Consider the following 14,685-nt stretch of genomic DNA (forward strand, 5'->3'; position numbering starts at 1 on the left):
TTGAATACCAGATTTAAAGTGGCTTTTTTGTAGAATTATCTATAGAGCATGGCTTAAGAAAATCAGACTTTGCGGTGAAATGATCTCTGTCAAGAATTTCTGATAGGTTGTCATAGTTAAGAAGACATACTAAGTATTGCGGTGGGTATTACATTGCATATATTGATGATCTTCTGTGTTCTTGCAATTGTTGCCAAATTATCACTTTTGCATTGTATTATCTCAAGTGTATGCTTTCTCTCCAGCCTGGAATCTGAAGTTCAATTTAGCACATGATTGTGGATACTCCATTTCAGAATTAAATGAAGATGACAGGAGGAAAGTAGAAGAGATCAAGGCAGAGTTGTTTGGTCATGGGAGAACAACTGACTTGTCCAAGGTATAAAAGAAATCTGGAAATGAAAAAAGTAAATATGAAAGAATGGGTGATGGAATTTGGATCTCTTACTTGGGCATCAGTTGAATTGCTGATAATATTTGGCTAAAGTGTAAGGAGCCTTTTTTGGTTTTGTTTTTGAGACAGTCTTGCTCTGTTGGCCAGGCTGAAGTGCAGCAGTGCAATCCCAGTTCACTGCAGCCTTGAACTCTTAGGCTCAAGGAATCCTCCCACCTCAGCCTCTCAAGTAACTGGGACCACGTGTGTGTACCACCCTGCTTGGCTAATTTTTAAATTTTTGGCAGAGACAGGGTCTTTCTATATTGCCCAGGCTGGTCTTGAACGCTTGGACTCAAGTGATCCTCTTGCCTTGGCCTCCCAAAATGTTGGGATTACAGGCATAAGCCACTGTGCCTAGGCGGGCATCTTAATTTTTCAAAAGTTAAGATGTAAGTATTAGATACTTACAGTCTAGATATGTGAAGTTTTTATTCATTCCAAGTTCATATTTTGAAAAATTTATCTTCTTAGAAAAGTAAGAACTGATTTGCTTGTTTTATCAATATTTTTTAGAACAGAGAAGACTGAATGTCACTGTTATTTTCTCTTGAAAGTGGTATCTTGAAATCTAGATGAAGTCCAGCTATTTTCAAATGTTTATTTTAAATGCTTGAGTACACAGCTATAATAGCTTATATATAAATGACTTTCATTTTAATAGTACATATTTTCCTTCTATTAACTATTTCATATGTAGGAAAGAGTATATATGAATCATTTATGTAAAGAATAGCAGCAAGTAAATAATAATTCCCGTATATTGACTATCCAGGTTGAGAAATAGAACATTACTAAATACTGTTGAAGTTCTTTGTTTCTCCTTTCCCAGTCATATCTTTTTTATTTCTTATTTTGATATATAATGATTTTCCTGCTCTTCAGTATGGTTTTGAACTCTATAGATGGAATCAATAAGATACATATTCTTTTGAGAACTGGGTGTTTCACACAGTCTTAGGGTTTTGAGCTGCTTCTATGTAGATGTACATAGTTTTCATTTATTCCTTATTACTGTACAGTATTTCAGTGTGTGATTACATAATAATTTATTCATTCTCCTGTGGTTAAGACATTTTGTCTGCTATTTTGCTTAATAATAGGATATAATAATGCCTATCTTAGAGGGTTTTGGTGTGGATTATGTGAGATAATGCCTATAAAATGCTTAGTAGAATATGTGATATCTAGTTAGTACTCAATAACTGGTAGCTATTATTACTATTATTAATCCTGTAAGAATTGATATAGTTATCATACAAGGATTTCATGGCCTGATTCATACAAAGTTTATTAGAAAACTATTCTCCAGTGATATAGTTTATTTGGATTATCTCAGTTTTGGAAAAGTGTTTGAAAAGTACAAATTAGATTGGATTTTAGGTTTTACATATATGCTTGTGAAAAACAAAATTGACAAAATAATAAGAATAGTAAAATGAACAATTGGTTCTCTTAGCACCATTTGTATATATTCTGCCAAAGTGAGCACTACCCTAGCATCATTTGTTTAAAAGTACAGTTTTCTCAGTGATTTGTGTTTCCCTATTTTTAAAAATTGTTTTCTTGTGTTCATATTTCCAGATCCCTCAGCAAGCAAGTTGCCTTCCTTTGGGTAGACTCTAGTTTGTCTGTGTTTTTCTTAAAATAAGGAGTCCTGAATTAGATGAAACACAATTTCACTTCTGATCTGACCAGCATGAAATATATTTAGTAGTTCTCTTTCTGTCAGTGTACTGTGAGATCTTTAATGCTCACAGCATAATTGGGCATTAAAAAAAAAAACAACCATATACTGCTTTCAAACCTTAAAGCTGTAGGAAAAAAGCAAAACAAAACCAAACCAAAAACCATGAACTGCTGCCAAGATTTCTATTCTCATTTCTTGTATGTATGTAATACTTTTTTTTTTTTTTAATTCTCTTTTTTTTGAGACAGAGTCTCATTTTATTGCCCAGGCTGGAGTGCAGTGGCATGATCTCGGCTCACTGCAAACTCCACGTCCCAGCGTCAAGTGATTCTCCTGCCTCAGCCTCCTGGGTAGCTGAGATTACAGCTACGTGAGTGGCGTGTGACACCACGCCCAGATGATTTTTGTGTTTTTAGTAGAGATGGGGTTTCAGTATGTTGGCCAGGCTGATCTTGAACTCTTGACCTCAAGTGATGCGCCCACCTCGACCTCCCAAAGTGCTAGGATTACAGGCGTGAGCCATTACGCCTGGCCCTATATAATACTTTTTAACTCTCCTGTATTTCTTTTTATTGCTTTTATATCAGTGTTCAAGCCTGTTGGAATGATTTTTAATCTAAATTTGGTCCTTTATTTTATTAAAATATCCCTTTCAGCTTTGTGCCATTTGTATATTTGATAAGTATTTTTATCCAAATTAGTGATAAAAATGTTCACTAAGGGTTATGGATAAAAAGTCTAAAACTTTCGACTGGGCATGGTGGCTCATGCCTATAATCCTAGCACTTTGGGAAGCCGAGGTGGGTGGATCATTTGAGGTCAGGAGTTTGAGACCAGTCTGGCCAACGTTTGAAACCCCGTCTCTACTAAAAATACAAAAATTACCTGGGTGTCATGGTGCATGCCTGTAATAGTAGCTACTCGGGAAGCTGAGGCAGGAGAATTGCCTGAACCTAAGAGGCGGAGATTGCAGTGAGCCAAGATCGTGCCAGTGCACTCCAGCCTAGGCGACAGAGGGAGACTCTCTGTTTCAAAAAAAAAAAAAAAAACAAACGTCTAAAACTTTTGAATAAAGATTACTCTCACACTTATGGTGAGTACTTCATGATACTGTCATTCATCCATCTCATGTTTCACCGTCGTATGATTGACTTTCTTCAGTCTATTAACTGAGTAGTTGCGAAATAGATATGCCTTGTTCTTAGGGAACCCGTATTGGCCACACTGTGTACAGTTTTGGACCTTTTATTTTTTTAACTTAAATATATTAGGATTTCCCTTTAAAACTTCTCTAAAAGCATAATTTTACATAGGTATATAATATCACGTTGTATGAACATAACAATTTATTCACTACCCTACTGTTGAACATTTATTTATTAATTCCAAAAATACATATTGAATGCCTAATATGTGCCATCACTCATCTATAGGCTGAGGACACACCACTGAACAAAATAGACAAACACATCATGAGCTTACATTAAGTGAGAGTATATGAATAACAACCAAACAGGTAAAATAAATGTCAGATGGTGGGATAAGAGCCAGGGAGACAAAGCAGAATGGTCAATGCAGAACCTGAGAAAGAGGTATTGAGTTAAATATCTGAGTAAGGTGAGAAACTAAGGCAGTTATGAGTGACAAGAGCATTCCAGACAGAAATAGCATGCACACAGTTGCTGAGGTAGAGTGTGAAAGGAAAGGGAGTGTTAAAGGAAAGGGAGGGGTGCTAAAGGAAAGGGAGGAGGCCAGTGTGTTTGAGAGCGAGAGTGAAAGGGAGAAGACTAGATTGTGGAAGGCAGTGGTTCTTGACAGGGATAGTAAATGGCTCACAAAGAGATATTTTGGAAATTTATGTGATTTTTCTTGGGTCATCACTGTAATTGGGGATTGTTTCTGGAATGCAGTAGATAGGTGTCAGGTATGTTACTATTTCTGTAATGTACAAGACAGTTCCACACAATGAAGAGTTGTCCCTTGTCACATACAGCTTTTGAATGTCCCTGTAGATATTAATGTTGATGAAAAACCTTTTATAAATTATTTCAGTGTTTGTCATGTTTTAAATGATTTTTTTTAGTATAGGGTGTTTCTTCTGTTTTTTCTTTCTTTCATGACTGACATTTTTGAAGAGTACAAGCTAATTACTTTGCAGATTCCACTCAAATTGAATTTATCTGCTGTGTTACCATGATTTGATTCAGATTTGATTTTTATGTAGGAAAGCCACAGAAGTGATGGGCTTTTCATGCTTGTCAGGAGACACATTATGTTGATTTGTCTCAATACTTGTAATGTTAACTCGACCACTTAGTTAAGGTGGTATCTGCTGGTTTGTGTGTTTTACATATTAATTAATAAGCAGTTAATAAATATTATGAAGAGATTCTTTGAGACTGTAAATATCTCTAGTTTAGGATCTAGTGTTTATACTTGCCTGAATAATTTATTAATAAAATAGCTTTAATTTGGTGATCGAAAAAAATTCTATCATCACTTCAGCATTCATTCATTGGAATTCTCTGGTAAGTTAAAAGTGTCCCTTCTCCATTTATTTATTTATATCATTATGGGCTCTTGAATTTTTCTTCTCAAAGGGTCACAACCTATCACTATCATTGTTTATTTTTACACTCAAATTACCCCACACTTGCCCATGAGAACCATTTTAAGCTGGTGCCTGTGTGTTTTTCTCATGATCCCATCATTTCATGAGCATTCACCGACTTTCTAAGATAGGAAGATACTCTAGGAATATCTTATATTTTCTTTCTACCAACCCTAGAGCTGTCTGTTTCTCCAAGGGGCCCTGGTTCTTTTTAGCAGAGAATAGCATGTAGAAACTAAGGTATGTATGCTTGGTGTGCTTATTGATACTATAATACTGTTGCCTTTATGCCTTTTCAGCAGATGATGTGTATGTACATAATTGCACACACAACCCCCTCTCCTCTGTATGCCTGTTTCCTTATCTATTACTTTTATTATAAAATGAAAGCTGTGAGTTTATACTAGTACATCCAGTTCCATTCCAGTACTATAGGGTTATTCTAGCCTTTTTTTCTTTCTTTATTTGTAACTCACTTCTCTGATAGTAAGAAACTTGGCTCCCATTATCCTCCATATATTTAGTTACTTGTTTAAATTCCCTTGTATGTTTCTCCCTCAGCCACTCTGCTCATCATGCCTGCAACAGATTGAATTTCTTTCCCAGCCCCAAATCTCTTTCAACCTACAAGTTTTATATGTAATATAATTATTATTATACCATTCCAGATATTTTTAAATTTCCATTTTGATTTGTTTCAACAGTGAAAGGTGATATATTAGGATAATACCTTCAGTGTGCTGAAAGAAAATAAATTATATCTACCTAGAATTGCGTGTCAGGGAAAATCTGTTTTAAGAATGTGGTAATATAAAAGTGATTTTGGACAATAACAGTTCATTCAACTCTCATTAAAAATTTCTAAGTGGTTACCTCAGACTAAAGGGAAATAATCTAATATGGGAAATTTGTGATGTAGGAAATATTAAAGAGCAAAAGATGTGTTAAGTATGTGGATAAATAAAGCTAAATACTTAAGTATATGAAACAAAAATACTAGGACCTTCATGACTGAGATAAAATGTGGCAGAAACTTAAAATATATGACAACAATATCGTACAGGTTTGAAGCTGTATAAATGGAGTTAATCTTTTTCCAAGTTTCTTAACTGGGAAAAAGTTAGGTATTATTTACTTTAGCTTGATAACTATATGTGTTATAATTTCTACGATAACCCTGTCCCCTACATCATACCTTACTACAAAATTAATTTGAGATGGATCATAGACTTTACGTTGAAAGGTAAAATAAAGTTGCTTGAAAATCTCTTCATGATGTTGGGTTAGGCAAAGGTTTCTCAAGAACAAAAATACACTATCCATAAAATAAAGGATTGATAAATTGCTCTTCATGAAAATTAAGAACGTCTGGTAATCAAAAGGCACCATGAAGAGTGAAAAGTCAAGCTACACAGTGGAAGAGGGCATTTCGGATACATATATTTGATAAGGGACATAAATCTAGAATATATAAGGAACTCATGCAAATCCATTCTTCCTACCCAAAGACTTCAATAGGTGTCTCATAAATGAAGATATCCAAGTGGCCAATAAGCATTTGAAAACATTCTCAATATCACTGCCTCTTAGGTAATGCAAATTAACCATAATGAGATACTGCTTCATATGAGAGTAGCTAAAATTAAAAAGAGAACAATACTAAATATTGGTAAAGTTATGAAGCAACTGGAACAGTCATTTATTGCTGATGGGAAGGTAAACTGGTACAAAACTCTTAAAATAATTTACAATTATTTCATAATGGTAAACATATACCTGACCTGGGACACTTCATTACTACTTCTTTTTAGGTGCATACTCAAGAAATATCAGTACCTATGTTCAGTAGAACACATGGTCAATAATAATTATAGTAGCCTCAAACTGAAAACTATATAAATGTATATCAGGAGTAGAATAGATGAATCAATTATGCTTTATTCATACAGTGAAATCCTGTGTAGCCATAAAAGAGAGCAAACTACTACTGCCTCAACAACTTTGAAAGCTGTCACACATGTTGTGGTTAGCAGAAAAGCGAGACACAAACGAGCCATACTGAATAATTCCATTCATATGAAATTCAAAAACTAACCAATGGTGAAAAAAGTGATAAGAATGCCAGCACTTTGGGAGGCCGAGGCGGGCGGATCACGAGGTCAGGAGATCGAGACCATCCTGGCTAACACGGTGAAACCCCGTCTCTACTAAAAAAATACAAGAAAACTAGCCGGGCGAGGTGGCAGGCGCCTGTAGTCCCAGCTACTCGGGAGGCTGAGGCAGGAGAAGGGCGTAAACCTGGGAGGCGGCGCTTGCAGTGAGCTGAGATCCAGCCACTGCACTCCAGCCTGGGCGACAGAGCCAGACTCCGACTCAAAAAAAAAAAAAAAAAAGTGATAAGAATGGTTACCTCTGGTGGAGTCAGGTGTGTGTTATTGACCGGGAAGAGGCACAAGAGGGCTTCTCAGGTATAGGAAGTTTTGTATATCTGGATATGGGCAGTATTTACATTGCTGTCAACACATATAAAAAATAAACTGCCTGACTTCAGATTTGTACACCTTATTAATGATTTATTATATATTAATTAAAAAGAAACATTGAACAAGAGATACAATTGAAATAGAAAAGGAACTTTAAAAAGGCAACCATTTCTAATCATAGCAAAAACTTTATAAAAAGCATCAAGGTGTAAATCTAACAAGATTTATGAGATCTTTTATTAGAGAATAGTAAAATTTCTTTTGAAAGGCTAAGTACATAGAGAAATAAATTGTATTTATTAATAAGACTCTGTCCAGCTGGCACAGACTGCTTCAATGAATCAAGGCAGATGTTTCTTTAAATTTTTTTTATCATGGTAAAATACACATAACACAGAATTTACCTCTTAACTATTTTTAAATGTACAGTTTACTGGTGTTAAGTACATTCATATTGTTGTGCAACCACCACCACTACCATCCATCTCCAAGACTCTTTTCATCTTGTGAAACTGAAACTTTTGCCCATTAAATAGTAACTTCTCGTTCTCTTCCCATCTGCCGCAGGCAACCACCATTTTCCTTTTTGTTTCGTATGATTTTGATTACTCTGAGTACTTCCTATAAATGGAATAATACAATATTTGTCTTTTGGTAACTGGCTTATTTCACTTAGTCGCATGTGGTTCATCCATGTTGTAGCATGTAAGTGAGTCTATGGTAGACAGCATATAGTTGGAGCATTCTGCCAATCTCTGTCTTTTGATTGGATAATTTATTTGCTTTTAAAGTAATTAATGATGAGGAACCTGCTTCTGTCCTTTTTCTCTTTGTTTTCTACATCAAGGTACAAATTTTATGTTCAGATACAATTCCAAACCACAATGAGGATTTATCTTACTGCCCTCTACCCCACAGAAATGCATTCGTAGGCTCCTAAAGGAAACTCTGTTAGATTGCTTGTTGTCAAAAACTATTGAGATCATTTTGGCCTGTTCCATGCTATGAGAATGAGATTCACGCTGTACCCAAGGATTTACTGATCTCTCTTGGCAGAATACTGTCTCTTCTCCTTCTCTTTTCTGTTTGGTAATAGAAGAAGAGAAGAAAAGTTTGTAGTCAATTCTTTATGTCATTTAGTATATGAACCAATAACTCAACACGTTTAGACAAAAAACCATGAAATAAACTTTACTTATACTCTAAAATAAACCAAACCAAACTACAAAAGTAGTAAGAAGGAAATTATAAAATAAAATCTATCAATTAACTAGAAAACAGAAAAATAGAATTGAGCATTAAAGTCTAGATTTGGACCTTGAAAAAATTCCAAATCAAAAGAAAGCTCTGACTAGCTAGAAGAGGAGAAGGAAAAACATACAATGTTATAAATGAAAAGGAGCATGCCAGATAATACCACTGAGAAAATTTGAAATAATGAGAGAAAATGAAGTATAACTCTTTTCTTGTTAGGTATAAAATTTTCATGAAATGACTGATTTTCTTAGATAATGTAATTAAACAGAAATGTGTAATAGAGTAAACATGACTGAGAGAGAAAAACTTTATTGATCAAACATTTGGCTTCCAAGTAAAGTACCTGACCTAGCTCAATATTAGGTAACATTATGGAGTATTTGCTGGGTGTGATAATGACATTGTGGTTATATGATAAGTGAATTATTTAGGGTTGAAGTGTCAAATCACAGTGTCTTTGTGGAAGGATAAAGCTTTGTGGAGGGATAGGGGAAATTGTTCGACAGTTGTTGAATCTAAGTAGAAGGAATTCACATGTTTATTTTAACATTCTATCAACTTTTTGGTATATTCTTAACAAAAAGAAAAAAACAATGCCTGACTTAGATGTTTATGTGGGTGACTCAAGCTATCAGGTAATGGATAACTCCTGTGCTATATAAAGAGTTCTAATACACTAATAAAAACTTCCTAATTTATTTGAGGACATTAACAAAAACCTCAGAAGACATACCTGAAATTATGAATCTTTCACATCAGTGTGATGTCTCCACTTTTATTTCTAATTTTATTTATTTGAGTCTTCTAGTATTTTCTTAGTCTAGCTAAATGTTTAACATTGTTTTTACCTTTTCAAAACTAACAGTTTAGTTGATTTCTTCCTGTTTTTCATTTCTGCTGTAATTTTTATTCTTTCATTCTTTCTGCTAACTTTGGGCTTAGTTTTGTTCTTCTTTTTCTAGTTCCTTGAGGTGTAAAGTTGAGTTGCTTATTTGAGATCATTCTTCCTTTACAAACAGACAGTTATCATTAGAAACTTCCCTCTTAGTCCTGATTTTGCTTCATCCCGTAAGTTTTCATTTGTTGTATTTTTGTCTTAAGATATTTTTTAATTTTCCTTGATCTCATCTTTGATCCACTGGTTGTTTAAGAGTGTGTTGTTGCTCTACCGGTGGGATTTGATTGCATGATGTCTCACAAAAAGTTATCCGCTCCCAGGCATGGGTCCCTCAGCTTCCTGCCTCGGAAGCACAGCAGCAGGCATCGCGGGAAGGTCAAGAGCTTCCCTAAGGATGACCCGTCTAAGCCGGTCCACCTCACAGCCTTCCTGGGATACAAGGCTGGCATGACCCACATCGTGCGGGAAGTTGACAGGCCAGGATCCAAGGTGAACAAGAAGGAGGTGGTGGAGGCTGTGACTATTGTGGAGACGCCACCCATGGTGGTTGTGGGCATTGTGGGCTACATGGAAACCCCTCGAGGCCTCTGGACCTTCAAGACTGTCTTCGCTGAGCACATCAGTGATGAATGCAAGAGGCGTTTCTATAAGAACTGGCATAAATCTAAGAAGAAGGCCTTTACCAAGTACTGCAAGAAATGGCAGGATGAGGATGGCAAGAAGCAGCTGGAGAAGGACTTCAACAGCATGAAGAAGTACTGCCAAGTCATCTGTGTCATTGCCCACACCCAGATGCACCTGCTTCCTCTGTGCCAGAAGAAGGCCCACCTGATGGAGATCCAGGTGAATGGAGGCACCGTGGCCGAGATGCTGGACTGGGCCCGTGAGAGGCTCGAGCAGCAGGTACCTGTGAACCAAGTGTTTGGGCAGGATGAGATGATCGACGTCATCAGGGTGACCAAAGGCAAAGGCTACAAAGGCACACCAAGAAGCTGCCCCACAAGACCCACCGAGGTCTGTGCAAGGTGGCCTGTATTGGGGCATGGCATCCTGCTTGTGTGGCCTTCTCTGTGGCATGTGCTGGGCAGAAAGGCTACCATCACCACACTGAGATCAACAAGAAGATCTTTAAGATTGGCCAGGGCTGCCTTATCACAGACGGCAAGCTGATCAAGAACAATGCTTCCACTGACTATGACCTGCCTGAAAGAGCATCAACCCTCTGGGTGGCTTTGTCCACTATGGTGAAGTGACCAATGACTTTGTCATGCTGAAAGGCTGTGTGGTGGGAACGAAGAAGCGGATGCGCACACTCCGCAAGTCCTTGCTGGCGCAGACGAAGCAGCGGGCTGTGGAGAAGATTGACCTTAAGTTCATTGACACCACCTCCAAGTTTGGCCATGGCCACTTCCAGACCATGGAAGAGAAGAAAGCATTCATGGGACCACTCAAGAAAGACCGAATTGCAAAGGAAGAAGGAGCTTAATGCCAGGAGCAGATTTTGCAGCTGGTGGGGTCTCAATAAAAGTTATTTTCCACTGAAAAAAAAAAAAAGAGTGTGTTGTTAATTACCACATAATTGTGATTTTCCCAGTTTTCCTTCTGTTACTGATTTCTAATTTTAGTCTATTGTGCTTGGGAAAAAAAGCTTGGTATCATTTCAGTCTTCTTAAATTTGTTCAGACTTGTTTTATGACTTAATATGTGATCTTTCCTGGAGAATGTTCTGTGTGCAGTTGAGAAGACTGTGTATTCTGCAACTGTTAGGTGGAATATTCAGTATATGTGTGTTCTATTCATTATTGAAAATGGAGTACTGACATCTTCTATTGTATTGCTATTTTTCCTTTCAGTTCCGTCAGTGTTTGCTTTATATATTTAGGTGCTCTGATGTTGAGTGTATATATGTTTATACTTGTGTTATCTTCCTGATGAATTGACTCTCTTATCATATGACCTTCTTTGTCTCTTGGGATGGTTTTTTATTTAAAGTCTATATTGTCTGATAGTATGGCCACAACTGTGCTCTTTTGGTTGCTATCTGCATGGAGTATATTTTCCTGTTCCTTCACTTTTAGCCTGTGTGTCCTTAAATCTAAAGTGAGTCTCTTGTAGATAGCATATAGTTGGATCTTATTTTTAAAATTAATTCAGCCACTATATGTCTTTTGATTAGGGAGTTTACTGCATTTACATTAAATTATTGATAGGGAAAGACTTACTAGTTCCATTTTGTTAATTGTTTTCTTTCTTACAGTTCTTTCGTCCCTTTTCTCCTCTCTTGCTGTCTTCCTTTGTAATTTGTTGATTTTGCTTTGATCCTTCATTTTTTTTTCTTTTTCTTTTGTGTATCTTCTATAGGTATTTTCTTTGTGGTTACCAAAGTCTTACATAAAACAACTTATAGCTACAGCAAAAGCAATTTAAAAAATAGACAAACAGGACTGCATCAAAGTAAAAAGCTTTTGCACAGCAAAGGAAACAGTTAAGAGAATGAACTGGTAATCTATGGAATAGGAGAAAATATTTGTAAACCATGTATCTAATGAGGGGTTAATATCCAAAGTATATAAGGAACACCTGCAAATCAACAGCCAAAAGAAAAAAAAGAAAAAAAAAATCCCCAAAACAAAAAACAAATAACCTGGTTAAAACATGGGTAAAAGACTTAAATGAACATTTCTTAAAACATACAAATGTGTAAGGTGCTGTATATGAAGAGATACCCAATATCGCCAGTCATCAGGAAAATGCAAATCAAAACCACAATGACTTACCACTTCATATCTGTTAGGATGGCTGATATCAAAACAAAACAAACTGTAACAGGTGTTGGAGAGGATGTGGAGAAATTAGAACCCTGTACACTGTAGATGGGCATGTAAAATAGTGTAGCCGTTGTGGAAAATAGTATGGAGATTCCTAAAAATAAAATAATATAATTACCATATGATCCCACTTCTGGGGGCATATCCAAAGGAAATGAAATCAGAATCTTGAGGAGATCCCATGTTCACAATAGCATTAATCACAATAGCCAAGATACATAAACAAGATGTATAAACATTGATAGATGAATGGATAAAGAAAATGTAGTATATACATACAATGGAATATTATTCCACCTTAAGGAGGTCCTGGTGTATGTGACAACATGGATGACCCTGTAAGACATTAAAATAATCCAGTCACAGAAGGACAAATACTGAATGATTTCACTTACGTGAAATATCTAAAAATAGTCAAATTCAGAAAACAGAGAGTAGAATGGTGATTGCCAAGGACTGGGAGGAAGGGGGAATTGGGAATTGATGTTACATAGGTATCACAGGCAAAGCAGGTAGTTCAATATTAGGAAATTTATGAATAAGTTTTTACATTAGTAGACCTAATGGAGAAGTCATAATTCATTAAGCTCCAAAAAGTATTTGGGAATTTAAAAATCTGTAATTAAAAATATTTCTTTAGAAGAATATTTCTTTACAGTAGAATAATACCTCAAATATAAAGAATATGTATTTGAAATTTGCAGTCTGCATAATAAAGGCAAATACTTTTGTTATGCATATAAAACATTTGTGAGAGAAGTCATATAATGTGGTGGAATAGGGAACTTTAGGGTTCTTACAAAAACACCTAGTTAGCTTCCAGAAACTATCAGAATTAATTTTTATAGAACTCTGGAATTTAGTTAACATTAAAAAAACAGGAAAAGTAAGGAGCTGTAGCACTGCAGAAAAACACGATGGCACCTTAAATTGCTCACCTACCATTACTTGTGCCTAGATTAATAATGGCTTTGAGAACGGCAGCTTACACTCATGGTGCAGGCTGTTAGCACCGGAAGGGTGAGTACAGATCTTGCTCTCAAAAGATTGTGATTGTTTTAACCTGTCTGAAGTCTCTGAAGGACCGGTATAGAGCTTCCTTTTGTTTTACACAACTCAGAGCTTTCCGGGGACTGGGGTGGCTTATCCGTCATCACGTGTCAAAAGTATTTAAAAGCCAGAGTATCAACTGTAGAAGTCTGAGTCAGGATAAAAATTAGGACAATGAATAGGTAGACAAAAAGCCAGGAAGGAACAGTTGAAAAGGAGATACAGGGTGGTATAAGGACTTTTAAATGCTTTTGTATATGCTGAGAAACTGAGAATGCTATGTACATGCCTAGGATTGGACAACTCCTCACAGAAGGCTTGAGAAGACCCTAAGCTTTCACCACTAGCTGACCTTCCGGCTCTGCCTCACTAAGTAGGATGTGAAGGTTAAGATAGAGTTGTAAACAGTCTGGCTAAGTTTTCATGAAATGCCGCAACACAGAGCAAAAAGACTGGGACTGGTTTTTTTTCTTTCCTATTACCTTTTTTGTTTCCTTGGCTGCAGGTGTTTAAGGAAACGGTCAAAACAGTAGTTGACCCTGAAGCTAAGTGAGCACAGACTTCACTTCCATGTACAACAAAGAATGTAAACTTTATGAAATAGTCAGTAAACAACACTTACAACAAGCAGTAACAGCAAACTCCAGGGAAGGGGGAGAATTCCAGTATCCAGAGTTGTCACATTATAATATTCAATATGTCCAGTTTTCAACAAATTATAAGGCATGCAAAGAAATAAAGAAGTGTGACTCATTCAGAGGAAAAAAGAGAAATTAGTGAAACTATTCCTGAGGAAGCCCACCTTAAATGTACTCAATGAGCTAAACAAAACCATCAGCAAAGAACTAAAGGGAACCAAGAAAAGGATTTCTCACCAAAAAGAAATATCAACAAAGAGAAATTATAAAAAGGAAACAAATAGAAATTCTGCAGCTGAAAAGTACAGTAACAAATTCATTAGAGGGGTTCAATAGCTGATTTGAGTAGTCTGAACAAAGAATCAGTGAACTTGAAGAAAGGTCAGTTGATGTATTCATTTGAGGAGCAGAAAGAGAAAAGAATAAAGAAAATGAACAGGGCTATGGGACATCCCCAAGCATACCAACATATGCATTATGGGATTCTTAGAGGGAAGAGAGAGAGAGAGACAGAGAGAGAGAGAGCAAAAGGGGCAGAAATAACATTTGAAGAAATAATGGTTGAAAACTTCCCTAATTTGATGAAAAATGAACTCCAAATGGGTTAAACTCAGAGACCCACACCATGACCTATTATAGTCAAATTGTTAAATACTTAGCATAGTTACTGGTTCTATTAGTAGAAATATACTTTCCCTAATGAAGTCAGCTTTAACAGATTTTTTTTAAACAAGTGTTTCCAAAAGCTTATTGATTTTAAGTAAGTTTTGTGTCACATGGTAATATATTTCTTTTAT

General features: G+C 36.1%; 1 protein-coding gene and 1 pseudogene across 2 annotated transcripts in view; both read left to right on the forward strand.

The window, feature by feature from the left end:
- ALMS1 (ALMS1, centrosome and basal body associated protein) overlaps window positions 1-14,685 on the forward strand; it is a 220,967-nt gene that overhangs the window by 76,055 nt on the left and 130,227 nt on the right. Inside the window, exon 9 of the mRNA XM_025353758.1 lies at window positions 246-379. Within this exon, the coding sequence (XP_025209543.1) occupies window positions 246-379 (134 nt within the window). The remainder of the gene's footprint in view (window positions 1-245; window positions 380-14,685) is intronic.
- LOC112604607 lies at window positions 9,643-13,484 on the forward strand (annotated as a pseudogene). Its single transcript, XR_003115256.1, has 3 exons — window positions 9,643-10,889; window positions 11,194-11,195; window positions 13,474-13,484. The product of XR_003115256.1 is annotated as a 60S ribosomal protein L3 pseudogene (transcript).

Source organism: Theropithecus gelada, chromosome 13 (genome assembly GCF_003255815.1).
Source record: "Theropithecus gelada isolate Dixy chromosome 13, Tgel_1.0, whole genome shotgun sequence".
Lineage (NCBI taxonomy): Eukaryota > Metazoa > Chordata > Mammalia > Primates > Cercopithecidae > Theropithecus > Theropithecus gelada.